The sequence below is a fragment of the Pan troglodytes genome, chromosome 12, assembly GCF_028858775.2.
Source record: "Pan troglodytes isolate AG18354 chromosome 12, NHGRI_mPanTro3-v2.0_pri, whole genome shotgun sequence".
In the NCBI taxonomy this organism is placed as follows: Eukaryota; Metazoa; Chordata; class Mammalia; order Primates; family Hominidae; genus Pan; species Pan troglodytes.
Genome location: NC_072410.2, coordinates 25,640,859 through 25,658,383, shown reverse-complemented (window position 1 = coordinate 25,658,383; position 17,525 = coordinate 25,640,859). Strand labels below are relative to the sequence as shown.

The window sequence follows — 17,525 nt, the reverse complement described above, 5'->3', positions numbered from 1 at the left end:
TCTGAAGTCTCAAAAAGAAATGAGTATGTGGGTGAGACTGATGGTAGTAAATTATACATTGTGGAATGATTTCCCTCTTTTTTTAAATTAGAAACTCAAATCAACCTCAGAGTTCCTCACATTAAATCATCTGCTTAAATCCTTCCAATAGATGTCTATCTCAGAAGAAAAGTAAAATTCCAGTGGCCTTAGATGCTCTAAGTAACCCACCCTCCACCTCCCGCCCTGACTCAGCTGCTATATCTCTCCTCCGTACTCACTCCATTCCTACTCTACGTGAATCCTGCCACTCCTCGTTAGTCTGAAATCCTCCTTAGTCTGAAAATGGGGATCCAGTGTCAAACTAATATATCACAGATAGCTATGCCTCTCTTTGTCCTGGACAAAGTTATATCCAAATGATAGTAATTGAGCCTTGAAATAAAAATTATGAGCAAATTTTTTATTTAAAAACTGAAAGTAAATTATAAATGCCAGTGGGAAGATTAAATCAAACATGATTTGGCTAAAATTTACTGCATTTTCCCCATATTATAATAGAAGTAAAATTAGATGCCTTTAAAGAATAGAATGATCATATCTATACATAATTTGAGATTGAAATAGTTTCAGATTTAAGTCAAATTGACATGAAGAAAAACAAAATTTTACCAACTAAGACATATTTAAAGCTACTGAAGAAAAGTAATTATGAAATAGGAAATACACTTCAGTTTATCTAGGAAATCTGAAATTCACTGTCAAAGTACCCCACTTAATTGAATCAATTTCAAAATACCATTTTAGGTATGAGCATTTCCATATACCTGATTTATCATAGTCTTAAAATGTTGCAACATAAATACATTAAAATTATTACTTCAGCAGTATAAGACTACATTATTAATGTTAGTCTATATTAACATTTTATAACTTAAAATTTTATAAGCGACACATTGACTTTAATCAGAGGAAAGCATCTCTCAGTTCTAACTTTGACTTGCTGGAGACAAGGAATGTTTCTAAGCAGATATATTTATCATATGTATCCTTTTTTATATTCAACTAGATCCAACATTCAGCTGTAACCAAATATTACTTTAAATTTTACTTCAGGAAGTTTGAAAAATACTTATTTTTCTTGATACTTACTTCTCTTTCTGCTTTCTCTTTTTCATATTGGCATTCTTTTTCTTTCGAATGATTCAGTTCATTGACCAACATTATATTGTCTTCTTCTAGTAAAAGACGGTGCTTTCTGCACTCAGCTTGAAGGTTTTGTACTCTAGCATCACATCTGGCTTGAATATTAAGTATTGCTTTTTCTTGATTGTCAGCTTTGTTGTGAGCATCATCCAGTTGCTGTTGAAGCAACATATTTTGTTTTTTTAGTTGACAAAATCTTTCCTGTTTTTCTATGCATTTTTCCATTGTATTGTATCCACTTTTGTACATTTTTTCAATGTCCTTCATTTGACTCTGTTTTTGCTTTAGCTCACTTTGCACGTGTTCAAAAACCAAAGCCTTTTCTTTCAGAGCCTCTCCTGTGTAATGGAGCTCAGTTTTGAGGACTCTGGACTTACTCTCAGCTTTAGAAAGTTGCAGAGAAAGAATCAGAACATGAGAATTCAAATTTTCCTGTAAATGACAACATTTATCTACTGTGCCCTGGAAAGCAAGCTCTTGGTCTCTTTTTGATGAGTGACTTGGATCATGATCACATCGAGCAGCATTCAGTCTACAATGGTATGATTGCATTTCTGTTTCCAGTCTTTGCCTGCTCTCTTTTTGCTTCTCCAGTTTGGAATGGAGCGTTGTGTTTTCATCTGTCAGAGCAGCAAGCTGTCCACTATAACAGGCTATCGTTTTTGCTAATGTTTCCCCATTCCGTTTTAGAGCCTTTTGAAGGTCTTCATGCTTTCTTTTCACAATTTCAAAGTCTTTTAAGTATTTCTTTTCCAGGTTTTGGTTTTTTATTGTGTCTTTTTCAAGCCTGAGCCTGGCAATTTCATCTTGCATCAAGCGGTTTTCATGCAGCAGGTCTTCTTTTTCATCAGTTTCAGAAACCTAAGTAAAACAAAGCAAACTTGTAACTAGTATCCAATAGGATAACATATTGTGATTGCTTCTGCAATTAAATAATAACCCATACATTTATACAATGAGAGGTTGCCATAACTGGATATCTAACTGGGAAAAAAGAAGTTGAGTCAAAACCTCAAACCTCATACAGCATAAATTCCCCAAAGTTCAAAAGTTTATTTGAAGACAGTGAATCCATGAAAGCAAAAAAGAAGCCACTAGATAATTTTTTTAAATTTCAGGATTAAAAAAGGCTTTTACTGAATTACAACAAATTGCAAGGCATAAAGAATTAATAACTATGACCACATTAAAAAATTGGGTTTACACTCTAACATCTAAACTATACCTCTCCCTATAGTGAGAGCCTTAGCTTGGCAGATATTTGGACAGATGAATGACATTTTCCAAATTCTTTAAGTTCCCTTTTTCTAAAATATTGTATAGATATTCTACTTTTCTAATATTGTTATGGTCAGTTTTAAGAATGACATTTATTGATAAATGATAAATCTAGGCATTATACTAAGCACTTTTACGTGCACAAATCAATGAACTCATTTAGTTATAATTCTATAGCAAAAGGTTAAAAATATAAGCAAGCTGCAGGATTTTCCCCAGCTTTTCTGACTCTATTCCTAGTGCTCGTCCACCAAATCAGTAACTTCTGTGAGGTAGATATATACATACAAAAATAATCTTTTATTTCAAGACACCAAAAGTCAAGAAAATTAAATCTATAAAACTCTTCTTAGAAAATCATGAGATTATTTGCTACTGTGATAACTTTTATTCCTTTTCCATAACATTTGAAATGTAATTAACATGAAATAGGGGAAATATGCTGAACTATGTCACTAGGAACAAAATACTTACAATATCATTAAGTATATATTGTAGAATAGCATTGTTTTCAAAAGGCCTTTGAACTAAAATAAAATATTTCAAGATTTATTATAAATAATTATAGCTATAAATGCCATGATTCATTTTTAAGATGAAATAAAATTTGGGGATTGTTCAGGCCTAAATAATATATGTTAAATGAAAGAGATGGTATAAGTAATATTAATAAGAGTAGAAATATGAAGTTTTACCAAACATTAATTTACCTGATTTGAATTATTTCCTCCTGTCTTCAATTCCACCTCCGCTGATTTGAGAGCCGGTTCAATTGGTTTTGTCACATCAGCTTCTATCCTATATTGCTCTTCTGTTATTCTTAACTTTTCCCTAACTTTTTGGTGCAACTCTTCAACATTTCTTCTTTTCTTTTTTTCTTGCTGTATGGCAAATCTGTAAATATACTTATCTTAGAATTTATCTTATCAGTGAAGACCAAGCTCTAATTTTTTATCTTGCCCAAATTCCTACCTAAGGGGTCCAGGGAGTCGTGCCCTACAAACCATGGATTCTCATCAGATGGGTTTTATTTAACCCTGTATATTGTGACTTGCTTTTCAATCTGACTCTGGCATAACCTTATGAGACAAGGAAGAAAATATTTAATCCAAAATATATTTCCTTGCCATGCCTTGAAATTGCCCTGCAAAGTCTCTTGTGGGAAAAATCCACATTCTATAGAGAACCCCCTTTCCCCTTTGTTTTCCTTCCTTTCTATGCAGATCCAGGGGATATTCAGCTGAGAGCCAGGCACCCTTTTGGGTCCGATAAGAAACATTTTACAACCTGCTCTCTCTGAAGTCTGCTGAGAGATTCCTCTGCACAGTAAAACTTGGTCCCCACAATCATTTATCTTAACCTGAACATTTCTTTCCATTAATCCCAGGTCTTCAAATAAACTCAACCAATTGTCAACCAGAAAATGTTTAAATTTACCTACAGCCTGGAAGCCCCAGCTTTGAGTTGGCCTGCCTTTCTGAACCAAACCAATGTATTTCTTACATGTATTTGATTGCTGTCTCATGCTTCTCTAAAATGTATAAAACCAAGCTGCACCCCAACCACCTCCGGCACATGTTCTCAGGACCTCCTGAGGGCTGTGTTGGGGGCCACGGTCACTCATATTTGGCTCAGAATAAATCTCTTCAAATATCTTACAGAGTTTGACTCTCTTTGTTGATATTAGAAAACAAAACATTCATATGTTGGTTTATTATCCTAATAAAGTTTCTATGTTCTTAAATACTATTTTTCTTTCTAGTTCTCATGTTTTTAATTTCTTACCTCAATCTCATCCAAAGGGCATGTATAAGTTGAAATGTATTGATAAAAGAACATCCTGCATAAGTTTCTATTACTAGTAACTCTAGCAAATATTATGAAAAAGGATGTTGAAAATTATTCAGTAAAGTTACAAGATAAAAATTATCTTTTCTTCACACAGTAATTACTCCTCGATTAGGATGAATCATTTAGAGTTAATTAACATAAAGTTGCTTTTTATAAACAAGTTGATACATTCACTAGAAATACATTTTCATCTTCATGAAACATTCATTGCAAGTATCCCTAAACATAATTTACATTGCAAGATAGCATTTTCGATGTCTTTATGAAACATATATCAGCAGATTACTGTAATCCAAGACTAGGTTAAGAATGTAATATATTACCCTACACTTTTTAAGATTGTTTTTTGGGTAACACTTTAAGTCTATCCTGCTGATTAGTATGTACTCTATAACCAATTGTAAAATCTGTTTTGGAACAACACAAGATCTAATATTTAATTAAACAATAAAGAATAATACATGTCTTCAGCATAAAACTGAATTAATTTTATCTACATAGCAGAGAGATGTTGAATAAGCTAATCAGTAATCACTTTACATTTTACTTTTTATTCCCTGCATATTAAGAATAAAACTGGATACATTTGTTTTTTTTTTTTTTTGAGAGGGAGTCTCCTACTATCACTGGGCTGGAGTGCACTGGTGCAATCTCTGCTCACTGCAACTTCTGCCTCCCAGTTTCACGCGATTCTCCTGCCTCAGCCTCCTGCGTAGCTGGGATTACAGGTACAACCACCATACCTGGCTAATTTTTTGTATTTTTAGTAGAGATAGCATTTCACTGTGTTGGGCAGACTGGTCTCGAACTCCTGACCTCGTGATCTGCCCACCTCGGCCTACCAAAGTGCTGGGATTACAGGCATGAGCCACTGCACCCGGCTGATAATTTTTAAAATAATTATTCTGGGTAAAGAAAAATATCTGTTTTATACTCTGTTGGTTGAATTATAAATTAATATGAACATCCTTAAGAACAATTTAGAAATACTGATCACAGATCTAAAACAGATCTAAAAAAGTTTCCATACTTTAACCAGAAGAATTTATCCAATGTAAATAATTAGAAATGTAGGAAACTATGTGTATATAAAAGATGTTCCTTGTAGCATTATTACAAAAACTTTTTAAAACCTAAAATTCAATTCATCAATTAAATAATGAGATTTCCAAAGGGTAAAATTCTATACAGCCATTAAAACTATGATTTAAAAGAATATGCATTTAATTATTAGAGAAGTATCACAATTAAGAACTTGTGATATTATATCCAATAATTTCACACTCCATAAGATTAAGAAGCTTTCTTCCCTGTTAAATCCTAGAAGGAAAGTTCGCAATTACAAAACTTCTCCTTAATGTCTTTAATATAAAACAAACAGTTCAAACATTTATTTAAAACTAGGTCATACCTCAAACTACAGAGTTCTTTTTCCAATTCAAGTATTTCATGCTTTAACTGCGATTTTATTTCTTCTTTTTCAGATAGTCTCTTTTGTAGTACACTAGCCTTATTTTTCAGTTTTCGAATTTTTACTCTAAGTTGCTCACAGTGATTATCTTTAAGTTCTATTAATCTTTTACATAAACAAAATGTATTTTTAATTTTCAATAGGTGAACACAATCTGTAACCAGGAAAAAACAAAGTAGAGATAAAATATATGAGTAGATTTTTGGATATAAAGGACTGTGCATTTTTAACATGTATTCATTCATACGTTGAACAAGTATGTACATATTGAGTGCCTACAAGGTGGAAGATATTATAGTAAGGTCTGCAGATAAGACAACACCTCTGCTATTGTTTTAGCTTAAAGTATAGTGAAGAACCAAGATAAAAAGGTGACAGTTATAAACTCAGATAGGTCCTGTAAAAAAAAAAAAACATAGTTATGTGATTGCATAAGATAATTTGATCTATACTTCACCCAGGGAAGATTTCCCTGAGGAACAGATGCTACACTGAGAAATGAAGGATGAGAAAGAAGCAGTTAAGCAAAGAAGAAAGCAAAGCACTCTGGCTAGTTTGCAGCATGTGCTGTGCTGAAGCTCTGCTGCAATCTGTTACTAGCTCTGATGGAGTAACAGATACTGATTTTTCATCTTATCTGAATGAATAAAAAACAAAACAGACAAAATACATTAAACTGATTTTCAACACAGTGGACTTCAGGCAATGAAGATGGTAGGTGATCACTGAAAGACAGAAAACAAATATAGCAGGCCTTACAAATATCCCAGTTCTTTTGACAGAGTTTTGACGGAGGTTCGAGGCCATGACAAAGGGAGAAAATCTGACATAGAGCTGGGGTGATGAAGCTAAGAGGCCAGTAAAACCAAAGCAGATAGAGATCATGGGACAGAAAACTGGAGAGAAAAAAGCAGTACAGGAAACAAATCCTGGAGATGTGCAGAGATTCCCTCTTGGGTATTTAGTGGAGTAATGAAAAGTGCTTGTGTGCTAGGAAACTTCCTAAGAACAATGAAAAATAAAATAAAAAAAACAACAGTTAAAGAAAATTAGCAGAAACGATGTCTGGGGTTCACACAATGACTGGAAGAGGGTCCATTCCCATGAGCCAGGCCAAAATACCACATACTTCACAGGACAATGAATACTCAGAAAGGTCTTGCCTCAGGAGTGAGGAAATACCCCAAATCTAAAAGCAAGAATGGAAAGATTGTAAGTAAATCTCTGTACTCCAAATAAAACTCAAGATAATAAGTGGAGGCAGGGAAGGTTTTTTTTTTAAAAAAAACACAAACCATACTTGTAGAGACACAAATTACATTGTCATAAGTAAAAAGTATAGTGGATGGAAATAAACACAAATTAGAGATAACAAAGGAAAAATTCCTAAATTTGACACGATAAACTGCAAGAAACTTTCAAGCAGCTAATAGATAACTCCTCAAATAAAAAAGAAGAGACAGAAAAAAAATTAAAGAAAAAATGACCAAAAATATTCTAACCTTAACACAAACCATAATCCCACAGATTCAGGAAGGAAGTGTCTGGGACAGAAAAAAATGAAAATGTATCATTGTCATTTTTTATACCATCTAGGATGTATAATATTACTGAAGGTGAACTGTGATAAGTTAAAATTATATACTAAAAATCCTAAACACTAAGATAGCAAAACAGTTATCGCTAATAAACCCAAAAATATATATAAAATTGAATCATAAAAAACAGTTGACTAATCTAAAGGAAAGCAGGAAAAGAAGGGGAACACAGAACAGTTGGGACTAATAGCAATCACACAGCTACCAGACAAACATAACTATATCAATAATCACATTATAAATGACACTTGTCTAAGAACCTCAACTATGATACAGACTGTCAGGCTCAGCAAGAAAGCAAGACCCAACTACAGGCTGCCTATAAGAAATGCACTTTAAATGTAAAGACACAAATTGGTTGTAAGGATGGAAAAAGATACATGCTAACAGTTGGCAAAGGCAGCTGAGCAGGTATGGCTGTATTAATACCAAAGTAGATTTCATAGCAAAAAAAAAAAACATTCTAGCAATAAATAACAAAGGTCATGTCACAATAGTAAAAGGTTCAGTTAATCAACAAAACATAACAATCCTAAGTCTTTATGCCCCTAATAACAAACCAGCCTTGCAATATATGAGACCAAAGTGGATAGAACTACAAAAAGTGACAGACAATTTCTAGGTAATCTGAGGTTTCAATACCCTTTACTCAATAAGTGATAGAACAAGAAGGCAGAAAATCAGCAAGAATAGACTTGAACAACACTATGCTTTTCAAGTACCCACGGAACACTTACCAAAATAGACCATATTTTAGGCCATACAACAACTCTCAATTAAAGGATTGAGTCAGAAGGATTTAAGTCATACAAAGTATGCGCCCTGACCACAAATCAATCAGATTAAAGACCGATAACAAAAATAACTCTGGGAAATACACAAATATTTGGAAACTAAGTAACACACATCTAAATAACCCTGGGTCAAACAGGTAATGAAAATAGAAATAGAAAATAGAAAATATTCTGAACTGAATAAAAATTCATCAATCAGAATTTGTGGAATGCAGCTACAGCTGTACTTGAATACAAATTTTTAGCACTGCTGAATGTCTACATTAGAAGAGTCTTAAATCAATGACTTTGACTTCTACCTTAAGCAACTAGATAAAAGAAGAGTGACTTAAACCCAAAGCAAGCAGAGGAAAGGAAATAATAAACATCTGCTGTGGTCTGAATGTTTGTCTTCCCCAAAATTTATATGCTGAAAGCCAATCACAGATGTGATGGTATTAGGAGGGGGGATTTTTACAGGTAGTTGGTCATGAGAGCAAAGCCCTAATGAATGGGATTAGTGCTTAGTGCTCTATACAACAGACCCCAGATCTCCTTCACCCCTTCTGCCAAGTGAGGGCACAGAGAAAAAGCATTCATGAACTAGGACGTGTTCCCTACCATACACCAAACACGACGGCATCTGGATCTTGGACTTTGCTGAACCCACAACTGCGAGAAATCAACTTCTGTTGTTTGAACCAGTCTATGGTATTTTGTTATACTGTTGGTTCCAGAAGAAACAATAGAAAAAAATCAACAACACAAAACACCTTGAGGAGATCAATAAATGTGATAAAGCTCCATTTAGCCAGGCTGCTCAGAATAAAAGAAACCATACAAATTACTAATTTCAGAAATAAACAATGTGACATAATTATAGATTCTACAGATACTAAAAATATAACAAGATATTATAATTTCTATGTAAGTAAACAGGAACTTAGATAAAATTAACAAATTCCTTTAAAAATGAAAATTAGCAAATCTCAATCAAGAAGCAATAGATAACGTGAATTGCCCTATATCTATGAAAGAAAGTTAAGTTATAGTTAAAAACCTTCCTAAAAGAAAACTCCAGACCCAGCTGGCTATGCTGGTGAATTCTACAAAACATTACTGGAAGAAAATAATACAATTATACATAAACTCTCCCAAAAGAAACAGAAAGAAGGAGTATATCTCAACTCAGTCTGTAATGTTAGCTTTACCCTGAACCAAAACCAGAAAATATTACCAACAAGAAAATTCCCTCATGAGCACGAATGTAAAAATTCAACCAATTTGTGATGCAACGAAGACATCCTCCCATAGTGTAGTGAATAAACTGTGGTTACACAGCCATACAGTGGAATATCACTCTACACATAAAGAAATGAGCAATCAATTCATGAAAATATGTGAAGGAACCTTAAATGCATATTACCAAGTGACATAAGCTAATCTGAAAAGGCTACTTACTGTATGGTTCCAACTATATGATCAGGAAAAGGCAAAACTATGGATAAAGTAAAAGGGTGCCAAAGGGTAAGAGACAGCAGGAAAAGATACATAGGCAGAGCACAGAGGATTTTTAGGGAAGTCAAAATAATTTATATAACATGGATACGCATCATTGTACATTTGTCCAAATCCATACATGTACAGTACCAAGAGTGAACCCCAATGCAAATTATGGGCTTGGGGTGATTGTGATGTGTCAATTTAGGCTCATCTATCATAGCAACTACCACTATGGTGAAGGATACTGGTAATGAAGGAGGCTAAACATGTATTGGATTGGGGGTATACAAAAAAATATCTGAACCTCCCTCTCAATTTTGACAGGAACATAAAACTGGTCTAAAAAATAAAAGTCTTTATAATAAATTCTAAATGAGACTTTAGTAAATTGTATCCAACAGTATAATGAAAAGGTAATATATCATAAACAAATGGGGTTTATTCCAGAAATGGAAGGTTGGCTTAACATTGAAACATCATCATTATTTACCACAAAACAAACTGAAAGAGAAGATCCATAGGATCATCCCAACAGACACTGGCATCTGATAAAATTTACTCCTGATGTCTCAAAGAAGAAACACTCTCAGCAACATAAGAATCCAAGGGAAGTTCTTCAGCATGATAAACAACGTCTGTGATGAACCTACAGCTAACGTGCATCATAGTGAAAAACTGAATGCATTTCCCATAAGATGAGGAAGAACATGGGAATGTCTGCTTTCACTACTTGTTTGTAGCATTGTTCTGAAGATTCTAGTTAATGCAGTCAGGCAAGAAAAAGAAATAAGAGGCATCCAAGTTTAAAAAAAGAAATAAAATTGTCTTTATACACAACCATGACCACAAAATAGGTATGGGTAAACCCCAACCTGTGGGCCAGCTTCTTGTCTGATAAGCTTTTATTGGAACACAGCTGTGTTCATTAATTTATGGATGATCTATGGCTGCTCTCATACTAAAATGGCAGAGTTTATCAGCTGCAAAAGAGACCCTTTTGCCACAAGCCTAAAATATTCACTATCCTTAGTAAGAGGGTAGTTTGAGAAAGAAAGGTTTAACAACCTTTGGTCTATGAAGAAAATCTGATCAAATCTACCGACGATGTGCCAGAAGTAATAAGTGAGTTTAACAAGATTGAAGGATACAAATTCAATATAGAAAAATTAACTGTATTTCTATATGCTAGCGATAAACAATCAAATGAAAATTTTAAAAATATCATTTTCTATAGTTTTATAAAAGTGTATATTTGGATTAGCAATGCTCAACCTGTATAAAGAAAGTCAAATACATCTACATTAATTAAACTATCATTTACAACTTCATCAAAAATGAAATACAGATAAATCTGATAAAATATGAAAATACCTATAAACTAAAAACTATAAAATACTACTGAGAAAATTAAATATTACCTCTATAAAAGCAGACATACACTTTATTGAGGAGTAGATTTGCTATTGTTAAGATGTCAATTCTCCCCAAATTAATCTATAAATATGACCCAATCCCAACTTAATTTCCAACAAGTGAGCAGTCTTTATTTTATTGATAAGCTGATTCTAAAGTTCATGTGAAAATGCAAAGGATCTAGCATAGTCAAAACAGAACAAAGAACAAAATTGGGGGATTCATTTCAAGAATTACTATAAATCAATAGTAACCAAAACAGTGTGCCATAGGTACAGGCTGAGTATCCCTTATTCAAAATGCTTCAGACTAGAAGTTTTTCAGATTTTGGATTTTGGAATATTTGCATATACATGATGAGATATCTTGGGGATAGGACCCAAGTCTAAACACAAAATACATTTGTTTTTCATATTTACCTTGTACACAAAGACTGAAGGTAATTTTAAACAATACTTTTAATAATTTGGGGCATGAAACAATGTTTGTATACATGAGGTCGGATGTAGAATTTTTCCACTGTGGTGTCTATGTTGGCAATCAAAAAGTCTGGGGTTTTAGAGCATTTCAGATTTGGGATATTTAAATTAGCAATGCTCAACCTGTATAAAGAAAGTCAAATTCAGACAATCCCCAACTTAAGGTGGTTTGACTTATTGACTTTACAGTGGGTTTACTGAAGTATTAAATTGCTTTTGACTCAAACACTGGGTTTCCCACAATTTGGGGAGCATCTGCAAATTAATAAAATTCAACAGACAGTCCAGAAATAGATAACACATATGCAACCAGCTTATGACTGACAAAGGCAGGATGGCAATGCAGTGGAGAAAGGATAGCCTTTTCAACATGTGGTGTTGGAACAATTGGCTGTCCATATCCAAAAAGTGAACTTGAATCCATACCTCACCTCACTCCATAGACAAAAGGAAACTCAAAATGGAGCACAGATTTAAATGGAAGATCCAAATCTATAAAATTTCTAGAACAAACACAGGAAAAATCTTTGTGACCTTGTGCTAGGCCAACATTTTTTACATATGACACAAAATGCAAAATCTGTAATTCAACAATTAAATTGGATTTCATTACGATTAAAATCTTCTGCTCTTCAAAAGATACTACAAAGCAAGTGAAAAGTCAACCCAAAATCTGGCAAAAATACCCTTGCAAAAAAGTAGCTAAAAAGTAATAGTATCCAAATACATACAGAATTATTAAAACTCAACACGTAAGAAAACATCAACCTACTTTTTTATATGCAAAAGATGTGAAAAGACAGTTCAACAAAGAAGATGTACAGATGGCAAATAAACACATGGAAAGATGCTCAACATTTTAGTCATTAGGATCGTGTACATTAAAACCATAAGAATATACATAATACACCCATCAGAATAACTAAAATTTAAAAAAATAAATACAGCAGTAGTGTGACAACATAGCAACTGGAATGGTCATTTACTGCTGATGAGAATAGAAAATAGTACAAATATTTTGGAAAACCATTTAGCAGCTTTTAAAAACAGGAATATGAAGGGCCATGAGGAGACGTTAGTGGGTGATGGATATATGTTGACTATCTCGATGATGGTAATAGTTTCACATGTGTATACATCTGTTAAAACTTATCAAATGGTACCTTTTACATGTGTGCACTGTATCGCATATCAATTATACCACACTAAAGCTACTGATTGTAGGAGCAAACACCTAAGGCACTGGCTGTGGCACAGAGAAGGGTATGCAATGATGCAGTATAAAGCTCGAGGACTGAGATCCATACCTTATAGCAATAAATGGCAGCTGGGTTTTCAGCAAGCAGGTAACATGATCAGGTGTGATTTTTTACAACTATATAATTATGATTGCAGAACAGGCCATGGTTTTGGAAGGTGGAATAGTAGGAAAGACAGTTAGAGGGTTATCACAGTATTTCAGGTGGGAAGAAATGGTAACATGACCACGGGTAAATGGGTAATGGCATAGAAGAGAAGCAGAGTAAACAAACACATTGGGTGTGCCATTCACACTGAGAAAAGCACAGTGAAATGATCATAGCTCTTTGGCTGAGAAGGTACAAGATACAGTTGCTTTCATTCTATTTTAACATAAGGCATATTTCTGAGATGAACATTCTTGTAACATATCAGTACTCTATGGTACAGTGCTAAGCAATGTGTGCATACATTGCTATAGGATTTTTTAAAAGCCTTATATTTATGCATTGGTCCTACCTTTACACTTCATTTCATGTTGATCAATGAGTAATATGACATTCTTACAGTTACAGCAAAGCGAGTCACCATCCTCTGAGACTGTTTGAGGTGACTGAATTATGTCATCAAGGTCATCCCTAGAATGTATTTGGTTTTTCACCTACAAAATAAATAACACTGTTTCAAAATGTCCCCAAAATATTTATAGCATATACTAAATGTACAGAAGTGGGAATTGCCCATTTGTTTATATGAGCACAAACACAGGTACCTGTTCTGTACTTTTTTTTTTAAGCAATTTCCTTTATGTTGACTCTAGTTCAGAAGACCACATGGTCTACGGATAAATTAGTTTCCCAGTTCCTATGCTATTTAGAAAACTGACAGAGAGACTTGGGTTAATTAAGGAACAAAGATTAAGAGAATGTCTTCCTGAGCTTGAATTATTTTAATTGCAAAAACAATCTATTTATACATACAATTAGGTATTTAGATAACCCCATTTTACACAAGAGATTTTCATAAGTAAAAAAATTCAAATGGATCAAATAATTGGTGAAGAGAAAAACCAGAGTAGCAGCAAGTGACCCTCTAAGTCTTTTGGAAGTTGAACTTTCTCCAAAGCCAGGAACTCTACTTTACTTGTAATATGCTTACCTCATTCTTAAATCTTTGCATATATCACTTAATTCCACTTCTAGACATACTGCTGATGTTCTGTCACCATGTGGTGGAGAATAATGCACATTTTCTAATTCAAGTTTTATGCTTTCATATTTATTTGCACTACAGTTGTCACATAACGGCTTCTGGAACACATTCTGTATTGGTTTTGTACTGTTGTGTTTGTAACAATAGAAACACCATAATCTTTTTTTTTTTAAATCACATGCTTCATTTCTTTGGAGCAGGTAAGCCACATACCTAAAAGGCTTTTTGAATCACTAAATTGAGGCATATGTCCGATGTTTAATTTCCAGTTAGCGGTGTTTTGGTTTTTTGTCATTTGCCTCACAACCTATTTGACTTCTTTTATTTCAACCATAACTACTTCTGGGTTTCTTGCTTTTGTACTTTCAGTATCATTATAAAAATTTTCCTTGTCTGAGTTAAAAACATGTTCAGTATCTGGTTTGTTGTCATTTTCACAGTCTACTTTATTTCTATTTAAATAAAGCTCCGAAGGTGACTGGCAAGCATATTCTGGGGACCCAGAGTGTGAATGAGAAAGAAAGGCATTTTTGAGACTGGGTTATTTTTGTTCAGGAAATATCTGGACTACTACAGAGACAGACATGCCAGATGCATCACTTTCCTGACAATCAGGTGAATCATTTGTTAAATTAGAGGGTATTTACTTAAGTTTGTTCTTCCTGTAGAGTTATTATGTAGTTGCTCTTCCTCAATACAAGCAGTTTTGTAATTTTCACAAATTTCACCGAAACTCTGCTTTAACTTATTTGTGATGAATTTTAAAATTTTTTTACCCTAATTTGTCTTGTTTGATCCACATTCTCTCATACTTTTGTGCACAAGTAAGTCCTGCATATATAAAGAGGTCCTTTCTATCACACTTTTTCACTACTAGTTGTTGAGACAATTTTTGCACATGCAAAAGTGGAAGATAAATTTGCTAGTTTTCTTTCTTAGATGTCTTTTCTGTCAGAGTACATGTTTTAAAAATAACTCTATCTTTAAATAATCAAGTGTAAAAAGAGAAAAATTTTAAAATAATTAAAGTTTAATATCAAACTTCTTAATCTATGTTTACCTACTGCCAAATCACTGGATTGTAACTAAGAAGTGAAAAATAATTTGCATTAGCCTAAAATCAGTGAAAAACAGAAATCATGAAACTTTAATTTGCCACTGTTTGTTTGGACTAAACTTGACTAATTCATTATGTGTTAAATTTCCCAAAAATGAATTAGGAGATGACTTGTGGTACTATAAAGGCACTGTCACTTTAAAAGATTTTATCACTATATGTACAGTGTACACTTGAGTGCTTTTTCCTAATATTACTAACTAATGATTAGGCAAACTTTAAATTATTATGAGCCAGAATCACCACCAGTCAGTAAGAAAAGCAAATTCTTTATCTGGCAGCCAAGATGGCCGAATAGGAACAGCTCCGGTCTACAGCTCCCAGTGTGAGCGACACAGAAGATGGGTGATTTCTGCATTTCCATCTGAGGTACCAGGTTCATCTCACTAGGGAGTGCCAGACAGTGGGTGCAGGACAGTGGGTGCAGTGCACTGTGCATGACCTGAAGGAGGGCGAGGCATTGCCTCACTCAGGAAGTGCAAGGGGTCAGGGAGTTCCCTTTCCTAGTCAAAGAAAGGGGTGACAGACAGCACCTGGAAAATTGGGTTACTCCCACCCTAATACTGCACTTTTCCAATGGGCTTAAAAAATGGCGCACCAGGAGATTATATCCTGCACCTGGCTCAGAGGGTCCTATGCCCATGGAGTCTTGCTGATTGCTAGCACAGCAGTCTGAGATCAAACTGCAAGGCAGCAGTGAGGCTGGGGGAGGGGCACCTGCCATTGCCCAGGCTTGCTTAGGTAAACAAAGCAGCTGGGAATCTCAAACTGGGTGGAACCCACCACAGCTCAAGGAGGCCTTCCTGCCTCTGTAGGTTCCACCTCTGGGGGCAGGGCACAGAGAAACAAAAAGAGAGCAGTAACCTCTGCAGACTTAAATGTACCTGTCTGACAGCTTTGAAGACAGCAGTGGTTCCCCCAGCATGCAGCTGGAGATCTGAGAATGGGCAGACTGCCTCCTCAAGTGGGTCCCTGACCACTGACCCCCAAGCAACCTAACTGGGAGGCACCCCCCAGTAGGGGCAGACTGACACCTCACACGGCTGGGTACTCCTCTGAGACAAAACTCCCAGAGGAATGATCACACAGCAGCATTCGCTGTTCATGAAAATCCACTGTTCTGCAGCCACTGCTGCTGATACCCAGGCAGCCAGGGTCTGGAGTGGACCTCTAGCAAACTCCAACAGACCTGCAGCTGAGGGTCCTGTCTGGTAGAAGGAAAACTAACAAACAGAAAGGACATCCACACCAAAAACCCATCTGTACATCACCATCATCAAAGACCAAAAGTAGATAAAACCACAAAGATGGGGAAAAAACAGAGCAGAAAAACTGGAAACTCTAAAAAGCAGAGCGCCTCTCCTCTTCCAAAGGAACACAGTTCCTCACCAGCAATGGAACAAAGCTGGACGGAGAATGACTTTGACAAGTAGAGAGAAGAAGGCTTCAGATGATCAAACTACTCTGAGCTACAGGAGGAAATTCAAACCAAAGGCAAAGAAGTTAAAAACTTTGAAAAAAATTTAGATGAATGTATACCTAGAATAATCAATACAGAGAAGTGCTTAAAGGAGCTGATGGAGCTGAAAGCTGAGGCTCGAGAACTACGTGAAGAATGCAGAAGCCTCAGAGGCCGATGCGATCAACTGGAAGAAAGGGTATCAGTGATGGAACATGAAATGAATGAAATGAAGCGAGAAGGGAAGTTGAGAGAAAAAAGAATAAAAAGAAATGAACAAAGCCTCCAAAAAATATGGGACTATGTGAAAAGACCAAATCTACATCTGATTGGTGTACCTGAAAGTCACGGGGAGAATGGAACCAAGTTGGAAAACACTCTTCAGGATATTATCCAGGAGAACTTCCCCAATCTAGCAAGGCAGGCCAACATTCAGATTCAGGAAATACAGACAACGCCACAAAGATACCCCTCGAGAAGAGCAACTCCAAGACACATAATTGTCAGATTCACCAAAGTTGAAATGAAGGAAAAAATGTTAAGGGCAACCAGAGAGAAAGGTCGGGTTACCCACAAAGGGAAGCCCATCAGACTAACAGTGGATCTCTCGGCAGAAACTCTACAAACCAGAAGAGAGTGGGGGCCAATATTCAACATTCTTAAAGAAAAGAATTTTCAACCCAGAATTTTGTATCCAGCCAAACTAAGCTTCATAAGTGAAGGAGAAATAAAATACTTTATAGACAAGCAAATGATGAGAGATTTTGTCACCATGAGGCCTGCCCTAAAAGAGCTCCTGAAGAAAGCACTAAACATGGAAAGGAACAACCGGTACCAGCCGCTGCAAAATCATGACAAAATATAAAGACCATAGAGACTAGGAAGAAACTGCATTAACTAATGAGCAAAATAACTAGCTAACATCATAATGCCAGGATCAAATTCAC

General features: G+C 35.1%; 1 protein-coding gene across 17 annotated transcripts in view; it reads right to left on the bottom strand.

Annotated features, from left to right (window-relative positions):
• The window catches only part of LOC741694 (ankyrin repeat domain-containing protein 36B), a 128,692-nt gene that overhangs the window by 44,081 nt on the left and 67,086 nt on the right, over positions 1-17,525 (bottom strand). For 8 of the 17 annotated variants that reach the window (XM_063789549.1, XM_063789550.1, XM_063789544.1 and 5 more), the window contains 4 exons: positions 13,310-13,451; positions 5,726-5,939; positions 3,174-3,357; positions 1,132-2,046 (listed from right to left, as the gene is read on the bottom strand). In XM_063789549.1, coding sequence (XP_063645619.1) covers positions 1,132-2,046; positions 3,174-3,357; positions 5,726-5,939; positions 13,310-13,451 — 1,455 coding nt within the window. Of the gene's footprint in view, positions 1-1,131; positions 2,047-3,173; positions 3,358-5,725; positions 5,940-13,309; positions 13,452-17,525 lie in introns of those variants that run through there. The other 9 variants (XM_063789553.1, XM_063789547.1, XM_063789554.1 and 6 more) reach the window with 4 other exon arrangements.